The 22,263-nt window shown below is 34.0% G+C and overlaps 2 protein-coding genes across 6 annotated transcripts; one reads left to right on the top strand and one right to left on the bottom strand.

Annotated features, from left to right (window-relative positions):
• Window positions 1-102: 102 nt before the first annotated feature.
• On the top strand, window positions 103-14,698 carry e(y)3 (PHD finger protein enhancer of yellow 3). 4 transcript variants are annotated; one of them, XM_029302538.2, is made up of 12 exons: window positions 103-363; window positions 450-3,047; window positions 3,135-3,224; window positions 3,315-7,634; window positions 8,393-9,067; window positions 10,118-10,447; window positions 10,780-11,299; window positions 11,518-11,699; window positions 11,780-11,927; window positions 12,120-12,326; window positions 12,959-13,074; window positions 13,801-14,698. In XM_029302538.2, the coding sequence occupies exons 2-12, from the start codon at window positions 584-586 to the stop codon at window positions 13,917-13,919; spliced, it is 9,171 nt and encodes a 3,056-aa protein (XP_029158371.2). In that variant the 5' UTR covers window positions 103-363; window positions 450-583; the 3' UTR covers window positions 13,920-14,698. The 4 variants fall into 4 exon arrangements, with proteins under 4 accessions (XP_029158371.2, XP_029158377.2, XP_029158363.2 ...); XM_029302544.2 differs by having other exon boundaries at window positions 103-3,047; window positions 3,318-7,634; XM_029302530.2 differs by having other exon boundaries at window positions 103-3,047.
• On the bottom strand, window positions 14,190-21,893 carry LOC114930696 (uncharacterized). Of its 2 annotated transcripts, XM_029302554.2 has the most exons (13): window positions 21,780-21,893; window positions 20,624-20,842; window positions 20,216-20,400; window positions 20,038-20,111; window positions 19,771-19,951; window positions 19,421-19,512; window positions 19,240-19,330; window positions 18,981-19,158; window positions 18,733-18,900; window positions 18,296-18,597; window positions 17,803-18,124; window positions 17,549-17,650; window positions 14,190-17,235 (listed from the first exon to the last, which is right to left on the bottom strand). In XM_029302554.2, the coding sequence occupies exons 2-13, from the start codon at window positions 20,736-20,738 to the stop codon at window positions 16,931-16,933; spliced, it is 2,115 nt and encodes a 704-aa protein (XP_029158387.1). In that variant the 5' UTR covers window positions 20,739-20,842; window positions 21,780-21,893; the 3' UTR covers window positions 14,190-16,930. The 2 variants fall into 2 exon arrangements, with proteins under 2 accessions (XP_029158387.1, XP_029158392.1); XM_029302559.2 differs by lacking the exon at window positions 21,780-21,893 and having other exon boundaries at window positions 20,216-20,433; window positions 20,624-20,688.
• Window positions 21,894-22,263: the final 370 nt, after the last annotated feature.

The following is a 22,263-nucleotide window of genomic DNA, read 5'->3' as shown; positions in this document are numbered from 1 at the left end:
AAAGGTGATTAGCTAGCATTTCTAGTCGCAATAATTGTGAACATGCCATTAGTCGCTAGGGAATTTCGTCACCGTCGAGTTTCCGCGTCAGTTGGCGTGAATATTTAGTGAACGTTTTACGATTTGGCAAAATATATTTTGAAAACCATAAAGAGGGTGTGTATATACACTTGTGTATCGATCTCGTTCGTCGAAAAGTTAACTAACGTAGCGGAACAACACATACTCTTGTTGCCCGAGTTGTATCACACTTGTGCGCCGCTTGATAAGTCATCGGGATCCCAATTCGCGAGCAGGCTCAGAAAAATATTGGTTATGTTCGCGCGATTCGGGTGAAAACAAACGAGCGAACGATGTAGCGCGGTAAGTAAAGCGACGATGCTGAGATAATCAATCATGACCCGGCGATGATGTCGCGGAAACTTTACGCACAAAAAATGCACTTGCAGTGAGGAGAGGTGAGCCATCGTTTCAGACGGGAAGCTTGTTCATGCATGATCAATAGAGGAAAAAAAGTTCGCATAAATGTACGACGGCGTAAGCAGCAGGTGTAACAACGTCCTCTGCGCGGAACGTCAAAACAATGTCCGAGGGTTCTAAGATGGGCCTGTTTGGCTCCAAGGACAGGAATCAGGAACAAAGAGAGAAATCTTCCAAGGACAACTCCCCGGCTCGTTATGCACCATACGGCGTTGACAGCGACACCGAGACATACGACACCGAGGCTCTGAGCATGATGGATATCAACGACATCATCGGCGTGCAGTCCGGTGAACAGGTCGGCGACTCGACTTTAGAGAGCGAAATCGCCGCCCTTTCGCAGATTATTACGGAATCCAAGATGGAATCGACCTCGCACTTGGCGGACCCGAAGGCAGAGACGCAGCAGGACGCATCCGAGGCACCTAGTGCTAATGTCTACGCCACGAACATTGATAATATTGATATTTCGAATGTCGACGAGTCCAGTATTACGTCGGGAAAATGTGCAGTTAGTGAAATCTGTGAAACGCAGAAAGCAATGCTTGGACGTACCCATAAAGATGTAATGTGCGAAGAACTGTCATTGATTGCCACAGAGAAGAGTGTTTCGGAGGATGTAGAAATGGATTCTGTAATTGCATGTGATAAAACTTCCGACGTAAATATCAACGAGATAATCGGTGATATTTCTGCGGTTTGTACAGAATCGTCTTCCAATGATACGTCATGCATTGAAACTCATTCTTCAACTGTTACGTTAAGCGATACTTTACAGGAAACTAAGCAACAAGCAGATGTTGCTTCTCCCAAGGATCATGAGAATGATATTGTTGAAAAGGATCAATCAGTTGATGAGACAAATAAAAGTCAAAAGACTAATGCAAAGTCTGTGGTGACTGTTGGTGGTATTAGTAAGAGTTTGCAATTGATAGGAGAAGCGTATAATTCTGAGGACTCGGAGGAAACAGATGTGAACGATAGCGACTTTTTGAAAGAGACTCCATCACTTTCTGAAGAAACTTCATTGCTTGTTTCTACAATGCAACAAGGAAAAGAAATTATTGAAGAAAATTCTGAAGTAGTAGATGTATTGGAACAAAATACTGAAAAATCTCCATTGTTAAATGATAATGCAAGTGCAACTATTTCAGAAAAATTAAATGCAAAAGTAGAAGATGTTACTGATAGCCAAACATCAAATATAAGCATTGAAAAGTCTGAAGATTCTAGTCAAAGTGAATTGTTGCAACAAACTTTAAAAGTGCAAGAGAATATATATGAATCTAAATTGAATGAAGCAGCAAAAACTGACAGTGGGATATCAAGTAGCATGCATGAACAAAATGAAAATAACATAGAAATAGATAAAGGAAATACAACGGAAGAAATGTCATTAGAATATAAATCTTCCAAAACTTCTCAAGAAACTGTAGATACATTTGCAAATACTTCTACTACATCATCAATGGAAATAATGAATATAGAAGATTGTCAAAAAATGGAAACTACAAATATTGATTCAAAATTAAATACATCAGTATTTATTCCTGAAACAGCAAAGTTAGATAGTTTAGTAATTTCTAATGAAAAAGAATTTGAGCCAAAAAATATTAATGACAATTCTCCTTTCATTGATGATGATGATGATGTAAAGGATGTATCTAAGTGCAAAGATAAAGATACTCTTTTAGAATTTGCAAGTGAAACTCAGGATTCTGCAATAACTGAAGTGTCTGATAAGAAATTAAGAATAACAGAAATGATAAGTCAAAGTGATAATTTGCAGGAAGAAAATGCCATTATTGAAAGCTGTCAGACAACACAGGAAATCACTTCAATAACGAATAAAATTAATGATGAATCTCAAGAAACAGCTGATATAAAAACGGATCTTGCATCAATGGCTACAGCTTTTGATAATCAAGATAAAGTGGACTTGGCTAATGCTGAGGAAACATCTGTAGTAAGTGATGAAAATATATTTCAAACTGCTTCAAACATAATTAATAAAGAATTAGTTTTAAATGAAAATACATCATTAAGTCATGTTGAAGAAAAGAATATGACAATTGAACAATCGTTAAGTGAAGATTTGCTAGGTGGTGAAAACTTAGATTTATGCTCTACAAATCTAATAGCACAGAGTGATACAAATTCAACGAATGTCAATAATTCTGTGGAAGCAACCATTCGTACAGAAGAGAATCTCCTTACAGTTGAATCAATAACTCCAGTCAAACATGATGAATCAATTAAACAACTTCCATCTATATTAGAAATGTCCGAAATTAGTAATATTAATGATATTGTATCTAATAAACTTGAAGCTTTACCTATTCCAATATCGCATGAAGATTCAAGTAACACAATTGAAAATATAAACAAACCATTATGTGAAACTGAAAAAATACAAGATGTAGAGATGAAAATATTAGAAGTAGTGTCTATGAACGAGAATCAAAATGTAACATCGCCATTGGAAAATAAACCACAGCAAATATGTGATCAGTCTGAATTGCATGTACCAGATGAAGAAAGTAATTCCTGTACAAATAATATGAAAGGTAAATTAATTGTTGAATATGTTACATTCTCTGATATGTTTTCTGAAAATGATATAAACTCACCATTAACTGATTTGACTATTCCAGGAGATGATGTAATATGTGATCAATCTGAATCGCATATATTAGATGAACAAAGTGATTCCAGTGCAAATAATAACTCCATGCAAATAAAAGGTAAATTAACTGTTGAATATGTTACATTTTCTGATATGTTCCCTGAAGATGATACAAATTTATCATTAACTAATAATATGATTGTTCCAGAAGATGATGTAACGAGTTCCTTGTGTAATACAACGCAGAAGGAAGATAAAATTGGGAAAAATATTACTACTGAGATATCGAACGAGTCGAAAATTAGAGAAGACGAAACTTTTGTGCCAAATTTAAAAGAAAAAGATATTGTAGAATCTGAAAAAAATACTAAGGCTGAAACTCATGAAATGAGCTTAGTTCTAGAATCTGATATTTCCACATCTGATGTCCAAGCAGCAAATTCAAAGATTGCTGATTTACAAACTGATGAAGAAATGAAACTGCATGATGAAATTGCAAAGATATCTGAAGAGTCAAAAGAGCTGTCCAATGTTAATGCAACGCCAATAGAAGAGGAAAGTATGGAACCAATTGTAGAGAAATCTATTAACGCCAATGATGTACAATCGAACATTATTAATATCATCAACATGTCTTTACTACAAGAAAACTCGAATGAAAAAACGAATACGGAAAACTTAATGGAAAAACTATCTCAGGATTCAAAAAGCGTGGATGCTCCGACCATTACACAAACTACAAGTACTTTAGAAGGGCTTTTGAGTTTGAATCTTATATCGGATAATGAAAGTTCTACATTAAAGGATATTGAAGATAAAACTTTAATAGAAGAGACAGTAAGTAAAAATGTCGATATAGATCTTCTATTCGAGCGAACAAATCAAGGCGACACAACCATGTCGGAAAATTCAGATAGTATAACAAACGTGATTGCTAGTTTAACTAATCGAGATAATGAAACGAGCGAGGTTGACATTAATGCAATAGTTGATGATAAAATTACTGAGAATGAAGATGATATCTCACTAAAAACGAATAAAGACGTAAATACGGAGTCGGTAAATGAGATCACGGATGAGGAAAAGATGAAAGAGCCTCTTGAAGCAGATAATAGTTTGTCACAGACTGATTTAGACATGGATTTCGAAGATAATCGATTAGAAATTCGATCGGTCGAAGATTTGGAGGAAAGTGAAGCCAAATTGGAATTGCCACAGGATATTTTGTTAGAGAGCGTAATGCCGAGAGAAAATCTTTCCCGAAGTGTCGACACTCCGATTGTCGAGAACTCGCAATCAAGTTCAGAGATATCCGAATTGGAGTCTGCGGTGAAGTTCCTGCAGGAGTCCGAGGAGCAAACGATAGATTCGCCGTTGGTACTCTCGCCGAAAATGGTGGAAAGCGTCGTGGAGGACATAACGAAACAGGCTAATGCGGACCTTTACGTATCCGATGAAATTGACAATTATGCGAATGCCGAATCGGAATTGGCGAATTTGCGAAACGTCACTGCCGCGGATTCCATCTCCATCTCGGAAGCTGAGATTATATCGGAAGCTGCGAAGCTGGAGAACGAGCGAAAATTTGCAGCGCAAATACAAAACTCTCCCGATATAGAAGAAAAAAAAGGTGTCAAAGAGATAAATGAAGAGATCAAATCGAATGAAGAAACGAAAAGTCACACGTGCTCGAAGATTTCGTCTGAGAATGTTCCTTCCGCGCATACGGATAGTTCTCTGAATGTGCAAGTGATGGAATCGATACACGAAGAGAAGAACATTATTCCTGATATTAGGTCGTTGTCGAGCGAAGGTATTTTGAAGACATGCGAGATGATCCCGAGAGTGTCGATACTGGAGGAACGACTGAAGGAGCCGCCGAAGATCGAAATACCGGATTCAGCTAAGGTATTGGAATCTTCCATCAGCTCGAACGATAGTCTTCTCATACCGAAAGATGCGAGAGCTATCGTCTATTCGAAGATGTTGGAATCACCGAAATCGGGCGAAAAGGCCGATACGAAGGGCGTCGAGACGCCGCGCAAAGACTTGGAGAAGCACTCAGATCCCGAAAATATCGGTTCGCCGAGGATAATCCTGAAGATTGCCAAATCCGCGATCGCCGATTGCAGCGAGCCACGATCGCCGAAGAGTCCGAAGATTCGTTCGGCCACGAACTCGCCGAATCCAGAAGACAGTCCAGGTCAGAAGTTGGGAAAGATCAAATTGAAATTGTCGAAAGGTGGTCATCCCTCTATAATATCCAATGAAAATTTTGAGGAGATCAATCAGTGGCATACTGATAATGCACCATCGTTATCTCCTCTCGGTATGAAAATCAAACTGTCCAAATCTGGGGATGCCTCTATCGTCGGTTTGGAGAAACACGAGCATCCGGACGAGACGAAGTATAAAATCGAGGAGCCGAAGAGAACGGAGTCTCCCATCGGTATGAAAATAAAACTATCTAAATCCGGAGATGCTTCGATTATTTCCGATTCCAGGCAGCAGGATTCCACTAAGGAGGTTCTCACGAAGCACAAGGAAAAATTGGAGATACCGCAAGGAAGCCCGAAGAGAACGGAGTCACCGATCGGGATGAAAATCAAACTGTCCAAAAGCGGTGATGCTTCTATCATTCAGACTGACAGGCAGGAATCTTTAGAGGAAATGCATAGGGACAAGCGGACCGATTCTCCAATCGGTATGAAAATTAAACTGTCGAAAACCGGTGATGCTTCCATCGTATCTCCGGATGTTTGTGAAGATGCAAAGGATTCATCCATGAAGGCGAAAGAAAAGCAAGATAATTTAGAACTACCGAAGAGAACCGAATCTCCAATCGGGAAAATCAAGTTAGCTAAGTGCAAAGGTGGTGCATCTATTATTTCTGTAGATAATACTGAAGATGTAAAAGATAAGTTGGAAGTACCCGAACCACCTAAGCGTACCGAATCACCGCTCGGAATGAAGATAAAGTTATCGAAAACCGGAGACGCATCTATTATACATTCTGAAGTTACAGACGACTTAAAGGAGACGAGACATAAAGATAAATCTGAGGTAACACAAGATACGACAAAGACGTCGGAATCCCTCGGGTTTAAGCTCAAGATGTTGAAGACAAGTGAGATGTTGCCTGACACGATGGAAGAACAAGATGCGCCTCGAAGTTCCGAATCATTTACAGGTGTCATCCCGAAGATTAAAGTATCTAAATCTGGAGACGCGTTACCTGATAAAACGGATACAACAGAAGATTTGCAGTCACAGGAAGAGCAGGCAGAAGTCCCAAAGAGAACGGAATCTCCACTCGGCATGAAGATCAAGTTGTCCAAGAGCGGCGATGCTTCTATTGTACAGAGTGAAACCGTAGCTGAGGATCATCAAAATAAGACTCCGCATGCAACCGATACGGAATACTCTAAAAGCGGTGATTCGCCTCTAGGGATGAAGATCAAGCTGTTCAAGACCGGTGACGCTTCCGTGGTGGAAGCACCAGCTTCTGCTTCCTCAGAGAAGAAGGATAAGCAACAGAGACGCAGAGATGCTGCCGATTCGTCGTTAGAAATGAAGATTAAACTGTCGAAGACAGGTCATGCCACTATCGTGGCCAGTGATAATCACGGGGAATCTTCTACGCACAAAGGATCCTCAAAGGATCCTCAAGCAGCTCTGGATCCTGCAACGCTGAATTTTCCTCACAGGTACATGGAGCATGCTACAGTGCACAAAGAGCCCACGTTAAAAATTCTCAAGACCGGTCATCATCCGACAATTCTGCAAGGCAGTCGGTCCGAGCTAACAATCGAGCCGGTACAGACGCAGAGCAGAAAACAGCCAACGGAGAATGTTCAACAGTCGATGGAAATATCGCCCAAGCGTAAGGATGTAACGATCTCGCCTGTCGAGTGCAAAAAATCGAAATTGGAAGCGCAACTCTCTCAGATCCTGCCGGAAGTTACCATTCAACCGGTAATGAGTCGGGATCAAAAGCAGCAGCAGCAGTCACTATTGTTTGATCCGAAGTCGAGTTTAATCAGTCGACAGCAGATGAACGTCATTAACCAAGAGATCAGTATTACCCAGGTACGACCTGGAATGGCGAAGACGGAAAACACGTCAAGCGTAAATGACAAGCTCAAGGATCTTCTGTGCAAGAATACTACAAATTCGCCGGGCGGCTCGTCCGATTGCGAGATCATTGAGCATCGTCCGGAGTTGATAATCGTGAATGAGAATTCTAATTCCAGCCAGGATGTCGTCATTATAGAGGAGGTGACACCTAACAAAGCGGCCGATATTAAGGTGCCGAAGAAGAGAGGAAGACCGCGAAGAAATCCGATGATGGCTCAGCAGCGTGTTCAACAGTCGTCGCCGCAGATATTGATACCCAGGGATCCCTTGGCCTTGGACGAGGTACAGCAAGTTCCTCCGCAACAGTTGGAACACAGGGAAAACGAGCGGCCTAAGAGAACCTGCAGAAATCAAAAAAGTTATGCTCCGCCCAAGAGAGGCAGAGGACGAGGTTTGTTTCTCTCACCAATATTTTACATGTAGTATGTAGATAAATTTTAATACATTCGTTCAATTTTATAGGAATTATACATAATTTTTTTTAAATTTACAGTTCTATGTATCATTAAATGTACCGTACCGAAAATAACGGATATCTCAATCAAATTTAATGGGTCAACAATGATAATAATAAGTGACCTTGAAATGAATGTGTTTTTAATTTTTCAAGTAATATCACGAATTTGTATTTATTTTAATCAGTTGTGTTAGTTGTACTGTTGTGTTTAGTTTTTAAATTGTAAATGTCTCAAAATTTTATACATTAAATCTTTTGCTCTATTATGGCTCTTTCAAATATAGACTTGACAAATGTTCATTTTATGTATGGACTTGCGAACGGGAATTCAAAATTAGCAGCAAAATTATACAAAGAAAAATTCCCAGACAAAAGATGTCCGCATTATCTTCTTTTTTCAGAAATTGATCGGCGTTTACGCAAAACAGGCAGCATTGAAGAAAAAAAAACAGCTTCTACTTAAAAATCAAAACAGTAATATAGATAGTAAAAAAAATTCGGATTTAATTTTAATTATCGTAATTATGTAAAAGTTATGCTATAATTTTGATTTTTAGATTTTTAAATAATATAAACTCTGAAATAATTTTGAAACAAAAAAATATTTTCTTGTCATTAATGTCGACGTATTAATAATTCCTATTCTAATAATTTTAACAAGAAACGCTAATTTTTTTCTTTGTTATATTTAGGCCGCGGTAAACGGAAACTGGATAACGTGGAACCCCAGGTTGGAAAGAAGTCTCGAATAGATCAAGACTTATCTGCTATAGAAGCGTCGACGATGGCTGTCATTACTATCGATGAAACAACACCGGCGCAGGAAGATCCACTTCGAAAATCATCAGAACTATACAAGGCACTGAAACAACCGCCTATAGATCGTAAGAGTTCGACGAGTCGCAAAGAAGCGGCGAAGAGAGACTCAGCCTTCAAAGCCTCGGAATCTGAGATCGCGATGCAACTAGATCCTGCCAGATTATCGTACGTCCAGGACGATCCGTCGAGAGCATCCACGAGTCAAACGTCCACTATTGAATCGTTGGACTCGAAAGCTGGCGAGCAGCACAAGAGAGCTGTGTTAGAGATTGTTTCCGAGAAGACGCAGAAATCGACGATGAAGCAGTACGCCGAGAATAAAGGTAAAACGTCGGATGGACTATCGAGAGCGTCTGAAATTAAGGAGATACCTGTACCTCCTCCCGGACACTCGAACTGGCTGACGCCGACGTCGAAGAAGCAAGCGGACTCGACGGCCATCAGAGGCGAAACAGTATCGACGGTACAGGTGATAGACGAGGAGACGAGAATGAGCGCCGAGTCCGGCTCGAGGTCTCAAACACCTGCTAGAAATATATCAGCGCCGGGTACGCATTTGCATTATTAAATTTTAATTAATGAAATATTATGTAACATTAATGATAATAGTAGCATTTCCATTGTTGTGTTATTAATAATTTTACAACTTAACGATAACACAGATATCACTCATTGTTTCAAACATATGTTTGCTATATTATATAAAAAATACTACTGTCACATAACGAATTTTTCAATAATATATTTTAATATTTTTTACATAATATTTTTACATTTTTTAAATATCTATTTTATAGTTATACATTTTTTTACATTTATAATTTTTAAATTTAGAAATAATGCTTGAAGTTTTATTGAATTTATCTGATTTAAAAATCATATATTAGTACACAATTATATTTTTTATTACAGCAGTACATTTACTGACAAAAACAAAATTGCACACACATTTCTTTATTATGTATAACTAAAAAAAATTTTTTAATTTTTAATCATTGAATAGCTTAGTTGGTTGAATTGAATATATTGGTACACTTCCAACTTTAAGCTAACTAAAAATAGATCTTTTCTTGTGGCATAAGATGTCCCTCAAGTAACTAAATAGAAGATTGTAATAATGTGTTCAAATACGAGGCAGTGTACATCGTTTCTTTTATTTGCAATATGTGTTGCAATTATGTTGTGCTTAGCTGCACTAAAAACTCTTATACTAATTCGCATATCATCTATATAAGCATATATTTGTATACGTTTGTGATAAAAATAAGTATGTGTGTGCATAAACATGTGTCAATATAATGTAACAATGGTGTTTTAAAATTCGAAGTTATATTGAAAGAATTTTTTTCTTTTTATATTTAAAAGTTGTTTTCACAACTTAAAAGAAAAAGAAAGTATATATTAAATAATACAAAACTATGATACTTATAAATTATAATAATTTAATTAACTTATTAATAGTAATATAAAATAAAGTACAAATCTTTTATTGTTTACATTGATATAATATTATTGGATAAAATGATTAAATTATTAATGATAATGTATTGGTTATATTTTCCTATGTTAAAATTAATTTTTGGTAACTAATATTGTAGCTTCGGAGACAATAATAAATGAAGAATCGCAAGGTAGTGTCCTGAGTACTGCTACAACAGAATCAGAAAAGGTCAAAGTAAAGAACCGAAGGATGGAAATTAATTTTGATCCTGATGAAGGACCCTTCACTGTTGATAAAATAGCGGAATATGAATGGCCACTGGATCGAAAGGGTGAAACCTTTATGATACAAGAACAGATATCACAATATCTCGGGGTAAAATCTTTTAAGCGTAAATATCCTGATCTCAAACGCAGAGTAGTTGATATGGAAGAGAGAAATTATTTGAGAGAAAATGCATTAGTCAGTGAAGCAATGTGTGACATGGGTAAGTTTTTCGAGATTTTTTAGAGAAGAAAATTTTGCACATAATAAAGCTTGTAATAAATTATACACTTACGAATTTATCTTATCTATAATGTAAAAATAAAGTTTATTACCATCTAAGATTTGTGATAAAGTCAAAAGTTACTTACATATTCAAAAAATGAATTGCTGTAGGATTTCTTTTTATTTATTTTCATAGAATAAAAATTATAAGTTTGTTAATATATATACAAAATTAAAAGGCTTTAAACAGATTAGAAAATTATATAAATTTTACTTTCATGCTCTCTCTGTCTTATATTACTCTGACTTTATTTGTTTTGTCACACACAGGACTAACCGCAGTATGCAGTTCAGAAGTATTGGATGTAATGTGTAGTGATTTTCCCGATCAATATGAAGAGTATCGCAAGCATATGCGCGAAAAACAAGTCAAGGAGCATTCCAAGAAGCAAAAGGAATTAACGGCCGCAGCAAATGCGGAGAGAAATAGAATAGATCTTGCGGAAATGGCCGTGCAATCGGCGTTTGCGTGGAACAGTAACTTAAATAAAGCTCGCAAAGAGAACCGCAAGTGTTGCTTAGATCTGCAGACTTTCACAATTCATGTTCCGAAGAAGCAACAGAAAGTCGAACAACAGAATGTTGAAAACAAAGTTGGTCATTATCCCGTTGCACTTATACCAGGACAGTATACCGATTATTATCGGGAATATACACCAGCGGAATTGAGATATTATCCACTAAATACGGTCTTGTACGGACCCACGCGGCCCAATGAACGTAAATGTGATAGCCAGTCGGAAGGTTCTCAGAGTGATAGCGATAGTGAATCGTCTTCCGACGACTCAAGGTTAATTTTAAGTTTTAAAATCAATCGTATATACGCAAAATAATTGCAGACTAAAATGCCAAAGTGTTTATGTATTTCTTTTTTTATTACCTTTAATAATTTTATTAATTTTTTATTAAAGCTCATTTAAAATTTATTTCAATTTTATATCTTATTTAAAAATATTCTGATATTTATAATAATTGTAAAGAAGTATAATAGTGATATTTTTTTAACAGTTCGTCTTCCAGCGAAGGTACGCAAGATACGGAAGGATCTCAGTCGACTATGGATGACGTAGATATGGAAATTTCGAATTCAAAGGACGATGTAAAGTTGAAATGCAAGATGTGCCTGAAAGTCCTAAATAAGCATAACAAGAATGAAATATTAATCCAATGCGGTACTTGCAACGGAAATGGTAAAAATTACAAACTTGCAAGAATTAATTTTGCGCGTAACTTTTTGCAGAACTAATCGAGACGATTATTATTATTTTAGTTCATCCATCCTGTATAGATTTAACATTGGATATGGTTCCGCATATTCAGTCGTACGCATGGCAGTGCACCGATTGCAAAACATGTGCGCAGTGTCACGATCCTGCGGACGAAGATAAGATGCTCTTCTGTGATATGTGTGATCGTGGGTGAGTTTCTTATTTATAAATTATAAGCTTATACTTCAGAAGCTTATAATTTAGAAACTATTGATACTGAAAAGAAAAAGAGATATATATTGTAAAAAAATAAATTATAATTTCTTAGTTAATTATTCCTGTGATGTAGATGTACATTTTATGAAGTTATCAGTTGAATCTAATTTAATGTTATATGCTTAGATACCACATCTACTGCGTCGGTTTGCGACGAGTACCACAAGGAAGATGGCATTGTCAAGAGTGCGCCGTATGCGCGAACTGCGGCTCGAGGGAACCCGGTGGTGCTAATTCAGATAGAAATAGCGTTGCGCAATGGCAGCATGAGTACAAGAAAGGCGAGAAGAATACTAGAGTGTACGTTTCAACGCTCTGTGTGCCATGTTCGAAGTAAGTAAATAATCAACATGCGATATTATTCTTTTAAACTATGCTGGGCTTCAGTCGCTTGATTTTCATAGCTCACACCATAACACTTTTTCAACATATCTTCTCGTTTCATTATATGTATGTTGATTTATAATATTTAATAGATGCATTCAATCAACAGGAAGGGGAACTTCTTAAGAATTTCTATTATTTTTTAAATTTGACTAGGCACTTTTTTTACACTATTTATAATTTTAAACATAGAATATCTTGGGAAATAAGTATATTTTTTTCTCTCTTTCTTAGATTCTCTTAAACTCTAACTAAAAGCAACTGAAACTAAATTAAATTAGAAAAGAAAAAACTAGTTTATTTTAGATAAAAAATATAAAGTTTTGTCATTTGTTCATATGCTGGAATTAGAATTTCTCGAAAAAGCATCTGTTTTAATGGTGTTGATAAAAAATTATTTGTATCTTGACGATTAAAAGATTTTTGTTTAATGATCGAATTATATAAGAAGTGCATTTCTTCAGAAGATATACTTGTAATTCTCCTTCTTCCTTCTGTGTACCGGCGCGTGAGCACCGCTATAATACATAATATACCCTTACCTGAATTCACTAACCACATGATCTTTCTGCGATAACAAGGCTGTGGCGAAAGGGTCGCTATTGCCCGCACTGCAGTCGCTGTCATACCGCCCAAAGGCTCGACCTGGAAGCGAATCTAGTGCATTGCAGCGCATGTGACAAATATCTGCACTTAGGTATTGACACCAAGTTTCATATGATTCTGTTAACATTAACATTTTGAGCGTCTACATATGTGTCAGCATGCTTGTTTGAAACGCATGAATGGTACAATTTAAAATCATTTTAGGGTAAACATTAGTTATGGTCAAATTGAATGAGATTTAATTGTTGAAGGTCGAACATGTGGATTTATGTAATTTTTTTCAATTTTATTTTTATTACGTCTAGATTTTTAATAAATCGCGTAAATTATAAGGGTTTAATTTGAACTTTCAACTGGCGCTCAAAATGTTAAGTTCATTGCATGATATAGGAGCATTTGAGCATTTGCACGTGCCATTGAGTTTGTTTGACTATCGCCACTTTTAAGAACCATATTTAAATTATTTGCTATTTATAATACGTAAATATATATATATATGCATTTCTATTTTTTTACTGCCTCTGTGCCAAACGAGGATGACAACTTGCAGAAAATACTATAGTGCAGAGATGTTTAAGTGAATTTGGCCCAATATATTTGTCTATTTAATTGCGAAATTTATCGAGCACAATAGTCAGTATTATTAGTCTGTTTATTGTAAGTATGTTTTTGCTAAGATAATAAAATAAGAAATCTTAAGAGAAAAGAAGGAAAAATCGATGAAAATAACTTGAACATCTCTGTTCTTGTGCAGTCTGAACGGAACATTGTATATCATATGAGGAAAATGTATGCGTAATATGCACACTTTTTTCAGAATGCGTGGAGACCAAGGGAGTAGCGGTTGACAAGAAAAGTTATCTTTGTGATTTTTGTACACCATCGAGCCGTCAGCAAGTGACGAAACCTTTGGTGTCGAAGATGCTTAAAACGTGAACACAATCTTTTCCCTACGAGCAGGAAAGTCCGTCGAGCTGTATAGTATTGATGCAGTATGTATTATATTAAAGTAGTTAAATTTTTTTATTGAATGTGCGTTTACGAGCGACGAGTATGCGCAAGATTTTTCTCGAGTATTTCATGACAAGTGGATCACATGTACATAGTCGCGGAATAAGTCATTTAACTTCTGATGCTGAATTTTTGCTACGTGTATGTTTAGCACAAGATAAACGGTGAATTGCCCGAAAAGACTGAATATTTCAGTTTCCATTATAAATGTTTTATCACAATTACAAGATTATAACATGCAGAGTTATGATAAATCGTACACTTTTTCAAAAATCTGACAACTTTTTGATGAATTTGAAATTTTTAAACATTATGAGTTCAAGGTGTTGGGTATTGCTTCTTTTTTTAATTCTCTCTCTGTACTTGTGTAATACAATTTTGTAAAATACAATTTATTTAACGTGCGCGTGATTTAAAAAAAGAAAAGTTATATATTATATATAATTATATATAATAATTATATAATTATAATTGTTGAGTATTGCTTCTTTTTGTAATTTTCTCTTTACACTTATACATATATCTTATTCTGATATAGATATATTACAATTTTGTAAAATACAAATTTATTTAACACGCGCGTAATTTAAAAAAAGAAGATTATATATATATATAATTATAATCGTTTATTTTTAATTTACTATAGTAATTATGTAAAGAATTTGCAAAAGTATGAGAATTTTAAAAACCATTTTTTAAATAATTGCTATAGTGAAATTAAAACCAAGCGATTTTTTCTAAACATTCGTATATGTAAAATCATTTATGTAGATTTTTATGATTTTATGTAAACAAGTTTGCTACCATTTTTATGTTTCCATCCAATTAGTAACAAGAAAGATTATAATGTAGTACAAAGTATATTCTTGTTTTAAATTTAATCAAGACTAAAAATCTATATTTTTTACCGCGTCTATTTTGCCGATATTTTAAATATTATTACCCAATCTGTGTACATATATGTATATTAGTAAAAAAAACTATATTACTTTTTCATTTTCTTCAAAAAAGGCAAATATTATAATTTAATAAATTTGTGTTCTTGCATTTTTTTAAATTACTAAAATTTTTTCAGTAGAGAAATAATCACACATAAATTGTTAACAATACTTTTATAAAGTATTGCAGTCTTTTTTGTCGACCTTTATAAATATATATATATAATAGAACAGAAAAAAAGAATAAAAATGTGGAATTAAAAAGAAAAGATGGCAACTTTTTAAAAATATATATCATTCTCTTTATTTTTTTATTTTTTTTGCGACATAATCTTCAGATTAATATTTTGTTGCAAGAGTTAGATGCGAATAAATATCTTTTCTTTTTTTCTTATGTGTTTTACATACTTGTCATAACACAGTATCCACATTTTGAACAATGACGCTTTCTTTCTCTCTTTGCTGTCAAATGTGTGTGATTTACAGTATATTTATAGAATATCGTATTAGATTACGTTGCATTTTATGTACACATACAGAATAATATAATTGCGACAGTTTAAAAAATGAGCAAGTTGCAAAATATAAACTTTGGCATATCGTTGCATCAACTTTGTATAATATTACGTCAAATAGTCTTATTATTATAGTTTGTAATGCAATCTGTACAAGATACTTCTAAAGCAACAGTGACGTAAGAATGTGAAGCTGCCGTGCAGCGTCTTGCCAAGTGAGTTAATTCTTATAAATTTCGCTTTTTTCTCTTTTTCTATGTAAACTGCGCGATGCAGTTTTCACGACGGAAACAATTGATCGACAATATAATCACATAGCGATATCGGCAGCATTATTGAAAGCCAAGAACTTCATCGTAAAGAATATATACTCTCCATGTATGTTTGAACGTTGCAATATCAAAAATCGATCCACATAGTATCCTGTATTTTTTGTCGCACAATACGTTTTCTTCTTATTTATATATTGTTTGTTCAAAATTCAAGAGTAAACGTCCAGTGCTATTGTAAAATGGCTGTGCACGATTTAATTTGCTTTACAGAAACGTCACACACACATTAATTAACATTCCGCACATTATTACAACACCGTAAAGTATTTTGAGCAAAAAAACCAAACATCATAGCGTAACAGCAGTACAAGTCGTACGTATATTACGAGTATTATACCTAACGTGCAATCGCATTTTTAAAGAGCACTTACGCGCTAAACAGGGACGGGCTCATAGCTCGTGAATTGCACTTGACCCGTCATTGACTAGTAGTATTCGATATATAAGATAATATAGCGTCTGTTTTTTGTAGTTGCACTTTGCTACTTTGAATATATAAAGAGAAAAAACTAACGAGGAATTTGAAGGGAGAGAAAAGCTATTTTCGGGATTTGACGGAAGAAAAACAAGCTTGTGAAACAATTTATATGGGAAAGTGCAGCTAGAAAAAACAGCGACATAACTACATCGTCAGTAAATGTCGAGTGAACAACCGTGTCTCTCGCATATGAAACGCAAGAAGTACTCAAAATACATTCACCGATCCATCGGTGAAGCAAAATAGCGTCGTATAATTATTTGCGCACGTAGGAAAATTTAACAGTGCGTACTTTGGTGCTGTTGTAACCGCCGTTTAATTTTTTTTTCTTCAAACCGCGTTCAATTTGTCGACCGTCGAGAAAAATTGAAGCGTTTAATTATAAAAATGAAAACGCATAAGCAAAAACGCGGCCTTAAAAAAGAAAAAAAATACATTTACAGTTTCGATCTTGGTTTTGTTTACAGTAAATAAAATTATCGCACGCGCGTGCGAGTTGTTGTATTTTATAAAATGGAAACTTTAAATGCATTTTTTTTGTTTCAAAAAAAAGTTCTTTTGCAACTCGTGCAACTCTTGTTTTTCCATAAGGGTTTCAATTTTATCCTAAAGGCGCGCTCCAATTCTAATTATAATTGAATAATTGACAATGTAAAAAAATCAATTTGAGTATTTACTCATGCCTAATGCCACATATAGATAACAAAGTACTGAAATTATGTAAGTGAGTAGCCGGTATAATGGTGATCACTAAATTCTGCGTAGAAAACTTCGATAGGACATCATGAAGAAAATTCGGACCCGGAAAGCTGCCGACTTTATAAAATATTCGCAAATTACACGTCGGATTTGCATTCTGTGAACCTTTCCTAAGTTTACACAATAGATACTCGAAGGCTTCTGACAATTCATTTGCGTTCAGCTCCATAGACGGCAAGCTTGCCTCCGTTGTTAAATTACCAGTGGAATTAGATGAACCTGTCCATAAAAATTTCATAGTTAAAAAAATATTCTTTTTTGTACATAAGAAATATTTCTTTTAATTTACAATTAACAATTAAATTTAAGCATCAGTTAATAAAGTTATTAACTGATTTTAATACAATCAATTCTGGTTTATATTATTACCATAACTACCATAACTATACAATTTTATTTAACGATTTGTGCCATCTTTCAAATATCATTAATATTTTTAAAAATCTCCTATTTTTAAAAATGTTTTATCCATATTTATATAATAGAAAAAAATTACATTTTTAGAAGGAACTGTTTGCCAAGAAAAACTTACCGGTAGACATGTAGCACACAATTGCAGAAACATTATTTTCGTAATTCCACCTACGTCTGATGGCTATCCTAAAGTTAGCCACACATTTTCCTGTTTCTTCGTCTGCAATAGAACATACATAACAATCACTCTTTTCAGATAAATAAATTAAAATATGTACTTGTTGCAAGTTGGATTATAAAAGAAAATGTAAAAAGTCTGTCTATTCAACTCGCAACAAATATACGATTTCTTATTATATACTTTGCACTCACATTCAAATCGATTATTATCCCTATGAGCCCAAACGCACCACTCGACTTGAGCCCCACGTGGTAAATTTGGTACAACGACATAATCTACAATGGCATTTCTCGTCCTCCTTTCCCACTCTTTTCTCGCGTCCGCAATGTAACTAGAATGAGTCAGGAAACAGATACCTTGTACTATGTCTCTAAGCTTAGCATCCATAGCTTTGACGATGCGATCTATGTGTCTTAATGTTAAACGGCACTGCCGTTTAATGTTCATGTCTAGAAGATTCATATTACCAGGTACCAGAGGTATTTGCCCAGCAACTAAAATAATATCACCCACCTATGGAAAAGATTAAATTTTATCTTAATAACAAAGAAATTGCCTTCAATGTGTAAGTATGATAAAAAAATTAAATAATAAATTAACTGAATTTTTTTAATCAATTTTTAAGGTACTCGAATAATTTTTTTTATATAAGATTACTTTTATAATCGTATTCATTCCACTTACACGGGTAGCTTGAGAATAAGGACCAATATTAGCGGGTGCCCAATGACTTATGCTTTGAACATGCATCGTATGTCGCTTACAGACCCACTTATCACCGCAATCCTGACTTTCTTTATACGCTGTCGCGTCAAGCGCGATATGTACATTCAAAGGACATTCTACACATACACGAACGGGCGGACTTTTCTCACCCAACCAGGAAACATATACTTCGTTTATAGCCTTGTAATTCGACATATCTTTTATGTACAACGTTACTGCGACGATATCAGACGTGCGCAGATTTTCATTTTGTATCAGAGCTGTAATTAGACAAAACATGCGTGAAAAAAATTTATCGTTTGCATTATTTTTTTTTCTTGCTATTAATTTAAATTTAGAAATAATTGCTAATAATTACTAAGCCAAAAGGTACGTGATTAAGATGTAAATTTTACTGCTTAATTTCTCCAATGCCTCTTCTACAGCAGGTGTGACGTCCGGATGTTTTCCTACAATGCCACCGAACCAAAACCACCCTGTTTGATTTCTATTAACCATCGGCGTATCTGGGTAATCTTCCTCTTCATATAAAATTTCCATTGGACTTGGAGGATGAAATTGACCTATTTAACATATTTAGAGATATATAATACATATTACACATTTTTTCCATATTCTTTTCTACATATTCCATTTTTTATACCTGAATTCGATGCTTTTAAACTATTGCTTTCACAAGCGTGTTCATCAGTTTCGTCTTCTGATAAATTACAGCCATCATGCAGCTCTGGACCAATGATTTCAGCAATGTAATCTTGTGGAGATTTTATCAAAACAGTTTTCAATCTTTCTGACAGGCTTAATTTTTCCATTTCTCCATTCTAGAAAACAAATTTTTTACCTTGGTTTTACCAGTGTCTTACAATTGTTTATGCAAGTTTACATGATATTCAGACACTCACATCTTTCTCTTGTAAATGGAGCTTTGTAAATCTAAGATATCCTACAGGAGCTACATCATCTCTTGTATTTACAATACTCTCATAATCGTCACTAAAAAGTACAAAAAAAATAGAAAAAACAATTATTCAAATTGTATATACATGAAACATTTATAAATATAAATATGCATATATAACTTACACTACAATACTTTTAGCAAACAAAGGGCAATCTAAAGTAAATGTTTCATATTCTCCTCCTTCTCCACACATATTCACTCCATATTTTTCTTTCTGTAAATAAAGTTTTTTTTTACATTTTTGTTATAAATCATTAAAAATATAAATACTACAGAGTTTTTGTTTTTATTCCAATATACAATAATCACTGATATGCTCTATTATATATAATAATATATAAACATTATGAATCTGAAAAAATTTATCTAAAATATAATTATAAAATTAATTTTAAAAAATCTTTAAAAAACAAAAAAAATTAAAAGAGAAATGTAGATTAATATATTAGTGTGGAAAAAATATATGACTTACTATCTTAACAAGATGAGATTGCATTTCAGATATAGATTTACCCAAATGTTTAATTTCAAGACCAAGAGCTGCAACTTTGATTAGCACTGCATTAATAGAACTCTGTATCATTTCATTTAAAAGCTCCTCCTGGTCCCTCCTCCATAAATATGATAAGGAAATGAGATTTAAACGACTGCACCTGAAACACAAACATTCAAAAAAACTAATAACAGCAATTACCAATATAAAGAATTTATAAATAAGAGATAAATAAATGATAATTACACATTTTCCACACGAATTCGTTGATAATCACTAAGAATAGCACCACTTGAAACAGCTTCTATATTTTCATGTTCCTGAATAAGAATATTAATTATTAAAGCATATATATAAATATAAATAAAATACATCTAATATTAGATAAACAAAAAATAGATGTATGTATATACACTTGATTTACTTTTACTGTGTTCAAAAGCTTAAAAAGATCCTCGACTTCATCATTTTCTGTAGGATAATAATATTTCTCTTGAACATTGGCTTTACCAAATGTCGGAGAACGATATAAAGGTAAGCCTATAGCCTGAGCAATATAGTTGATACCTTCATGTCCTACTGTTTGGAACATAAACGAATCCAGCTCATCTGGAAGCATTGTGTGTTATACCTATGTTACATCTGCATAAATTACAATATTTATATAAATATAAATTATAATATCAAAACAAATTATAACATTAATATGAAAAGTATAATTTTATAATATTATAAATTATATCAAGTTGAAAGATGCTTCAGTTGTGCAATATGCATTACTAATTTATAATAAAAATATTAATGTTTCATGCAATATGATCTATTTCAGTACCTTTTTTATAAGGAAATAAATTAGCCAGAGCCACAATCTCGTGACCAGCTGCTATACACTGCATCATATTGAAGCAAGAATCTTTGCCACCACTGATTAGTGCAATAACCCTCATTTTTGTTTTTTTTTTGTTTTAGATTATGCTTGAATCTCTCCGTTGAAAAACAATTATAGTCAAAATTTAAAATTAAAACTGATTTATCTTGTTTAAATAATCATCTGCAATAAAAAAGATAATATTTATATATTATAAATGTTTCAAACTATATAAATAATATATATATATATACATGGAAATTTTGGATGACAAGTTTAAACAATTATGATTTGTTTTGTGTCCACATATATAAATCCATATGTTTCAAATTATATATGGAAAATAAATTATTTAAATTAACCAAATCAGAATTTAGAGTAACATAAATTTGTGATAAAAATAGAATATAATAGTAAATGCATCTCTTTCCTTACAACATATACAATTGTATATAATTTATATAATCACAATGAACAGAGATATATGAGAAAAATTTTATAGCAACAATAATAATAATTTTTGGCCATTTCTATAGTAAACAATTAACATGCAATATTAATGACACGATTGAGATATTTAAAAATAAAATCATCAAAACTATAGAATGCATCAATGAAGCATATGTGGAACTAGAAAGTCGTAAGTATAAAAAGAATAGATATTAGCATAAAAAAAGAGGAAGCATATTATTTATTAATATATATATATATATCTATATATATATATATATATATATATATATATATATATATATATAATATATATATATATATATATATATATATAATTAGATAATGAAAAAAATTGGTCATGAACGTCACGAATTACAAATCGGTAAGAAATATCAAGAATTCCTCGTTTTTTCGATCAGTACCGAAGTTAGATCCGCAAATCGTAAGAACGTAGCGATAAAGCATGGTTTTATCGCCAAAGGGAGAAACTGTATGTGTAGAGATATTGCTTGAAGGATTTTTTGGTTATTACAGGGACGAATGTGGAAAGAGAGAGACAAATAACGAAGTGACAACGAACAATGAACTGCGTAGCCAGGTGTGAACATAATTACGGTGAAATATGCAGCAAAATCAACGCCAAATTCTCGATAAATGTGATATTTACGTTAAATCGGTGGTAATAAACCTCTCACACAATACCATTGGCAGCCCATGGGAGACTGTGGGAGACTGATGGGGATGGGATCACGGATGATAGAGGTATGTGACAACCGTGATGGAGCTGCGACGGTGGCGCTACGAACGGAACGATAATTTGAGAGCGTCTTCCCCCCCCCCCTTGCATAATCGAGGTTATTCCGAATATTAAAATTATATCGATTAAAATCATCGTGATTGCTTCATCATTTCTTTACAGCTAACGAAACGACTTTGTTGCACTCGTCAAAAGAGTCGAATTTATTCCTCGTACGAAAATATATTGACGAAATTTACAGAAGTGTCGAGAAATTTTCAGGTTGTAAATTCGCGCGACCGTACATCTTGCAAACGTCAAAAGGAACGACGAGTACTTCGTTCTGATTGGTTGATCGAACATTTCCAAGTTTTTGAATTTCAAGTGAAGTGTACCCTCTATGTTTGTTTTCACA

The sequence above is a fragment of the Nylanderia fulva genome, unplaced genomic scaffold (genome assembly GCF_048542155.1).
Source record: "Nylanderia fulva isolate GAGA-0341 unplaced genomic scaffold, ASM4854215v1 Scaffold38, whole genome shotgun sequence".
Taxonomy (NCBI): Eukaryota; Metazoa; Arthropoda; class Insecta; order Hymenoptera; family Formicidae; genus Nylanderia; species Nylanderia fulva.
The sequence above is the reverse complement of the archived record's forward strand: the minus strand, read 5'-3'. Positions and strand labels throughout refer to the sequence as shown.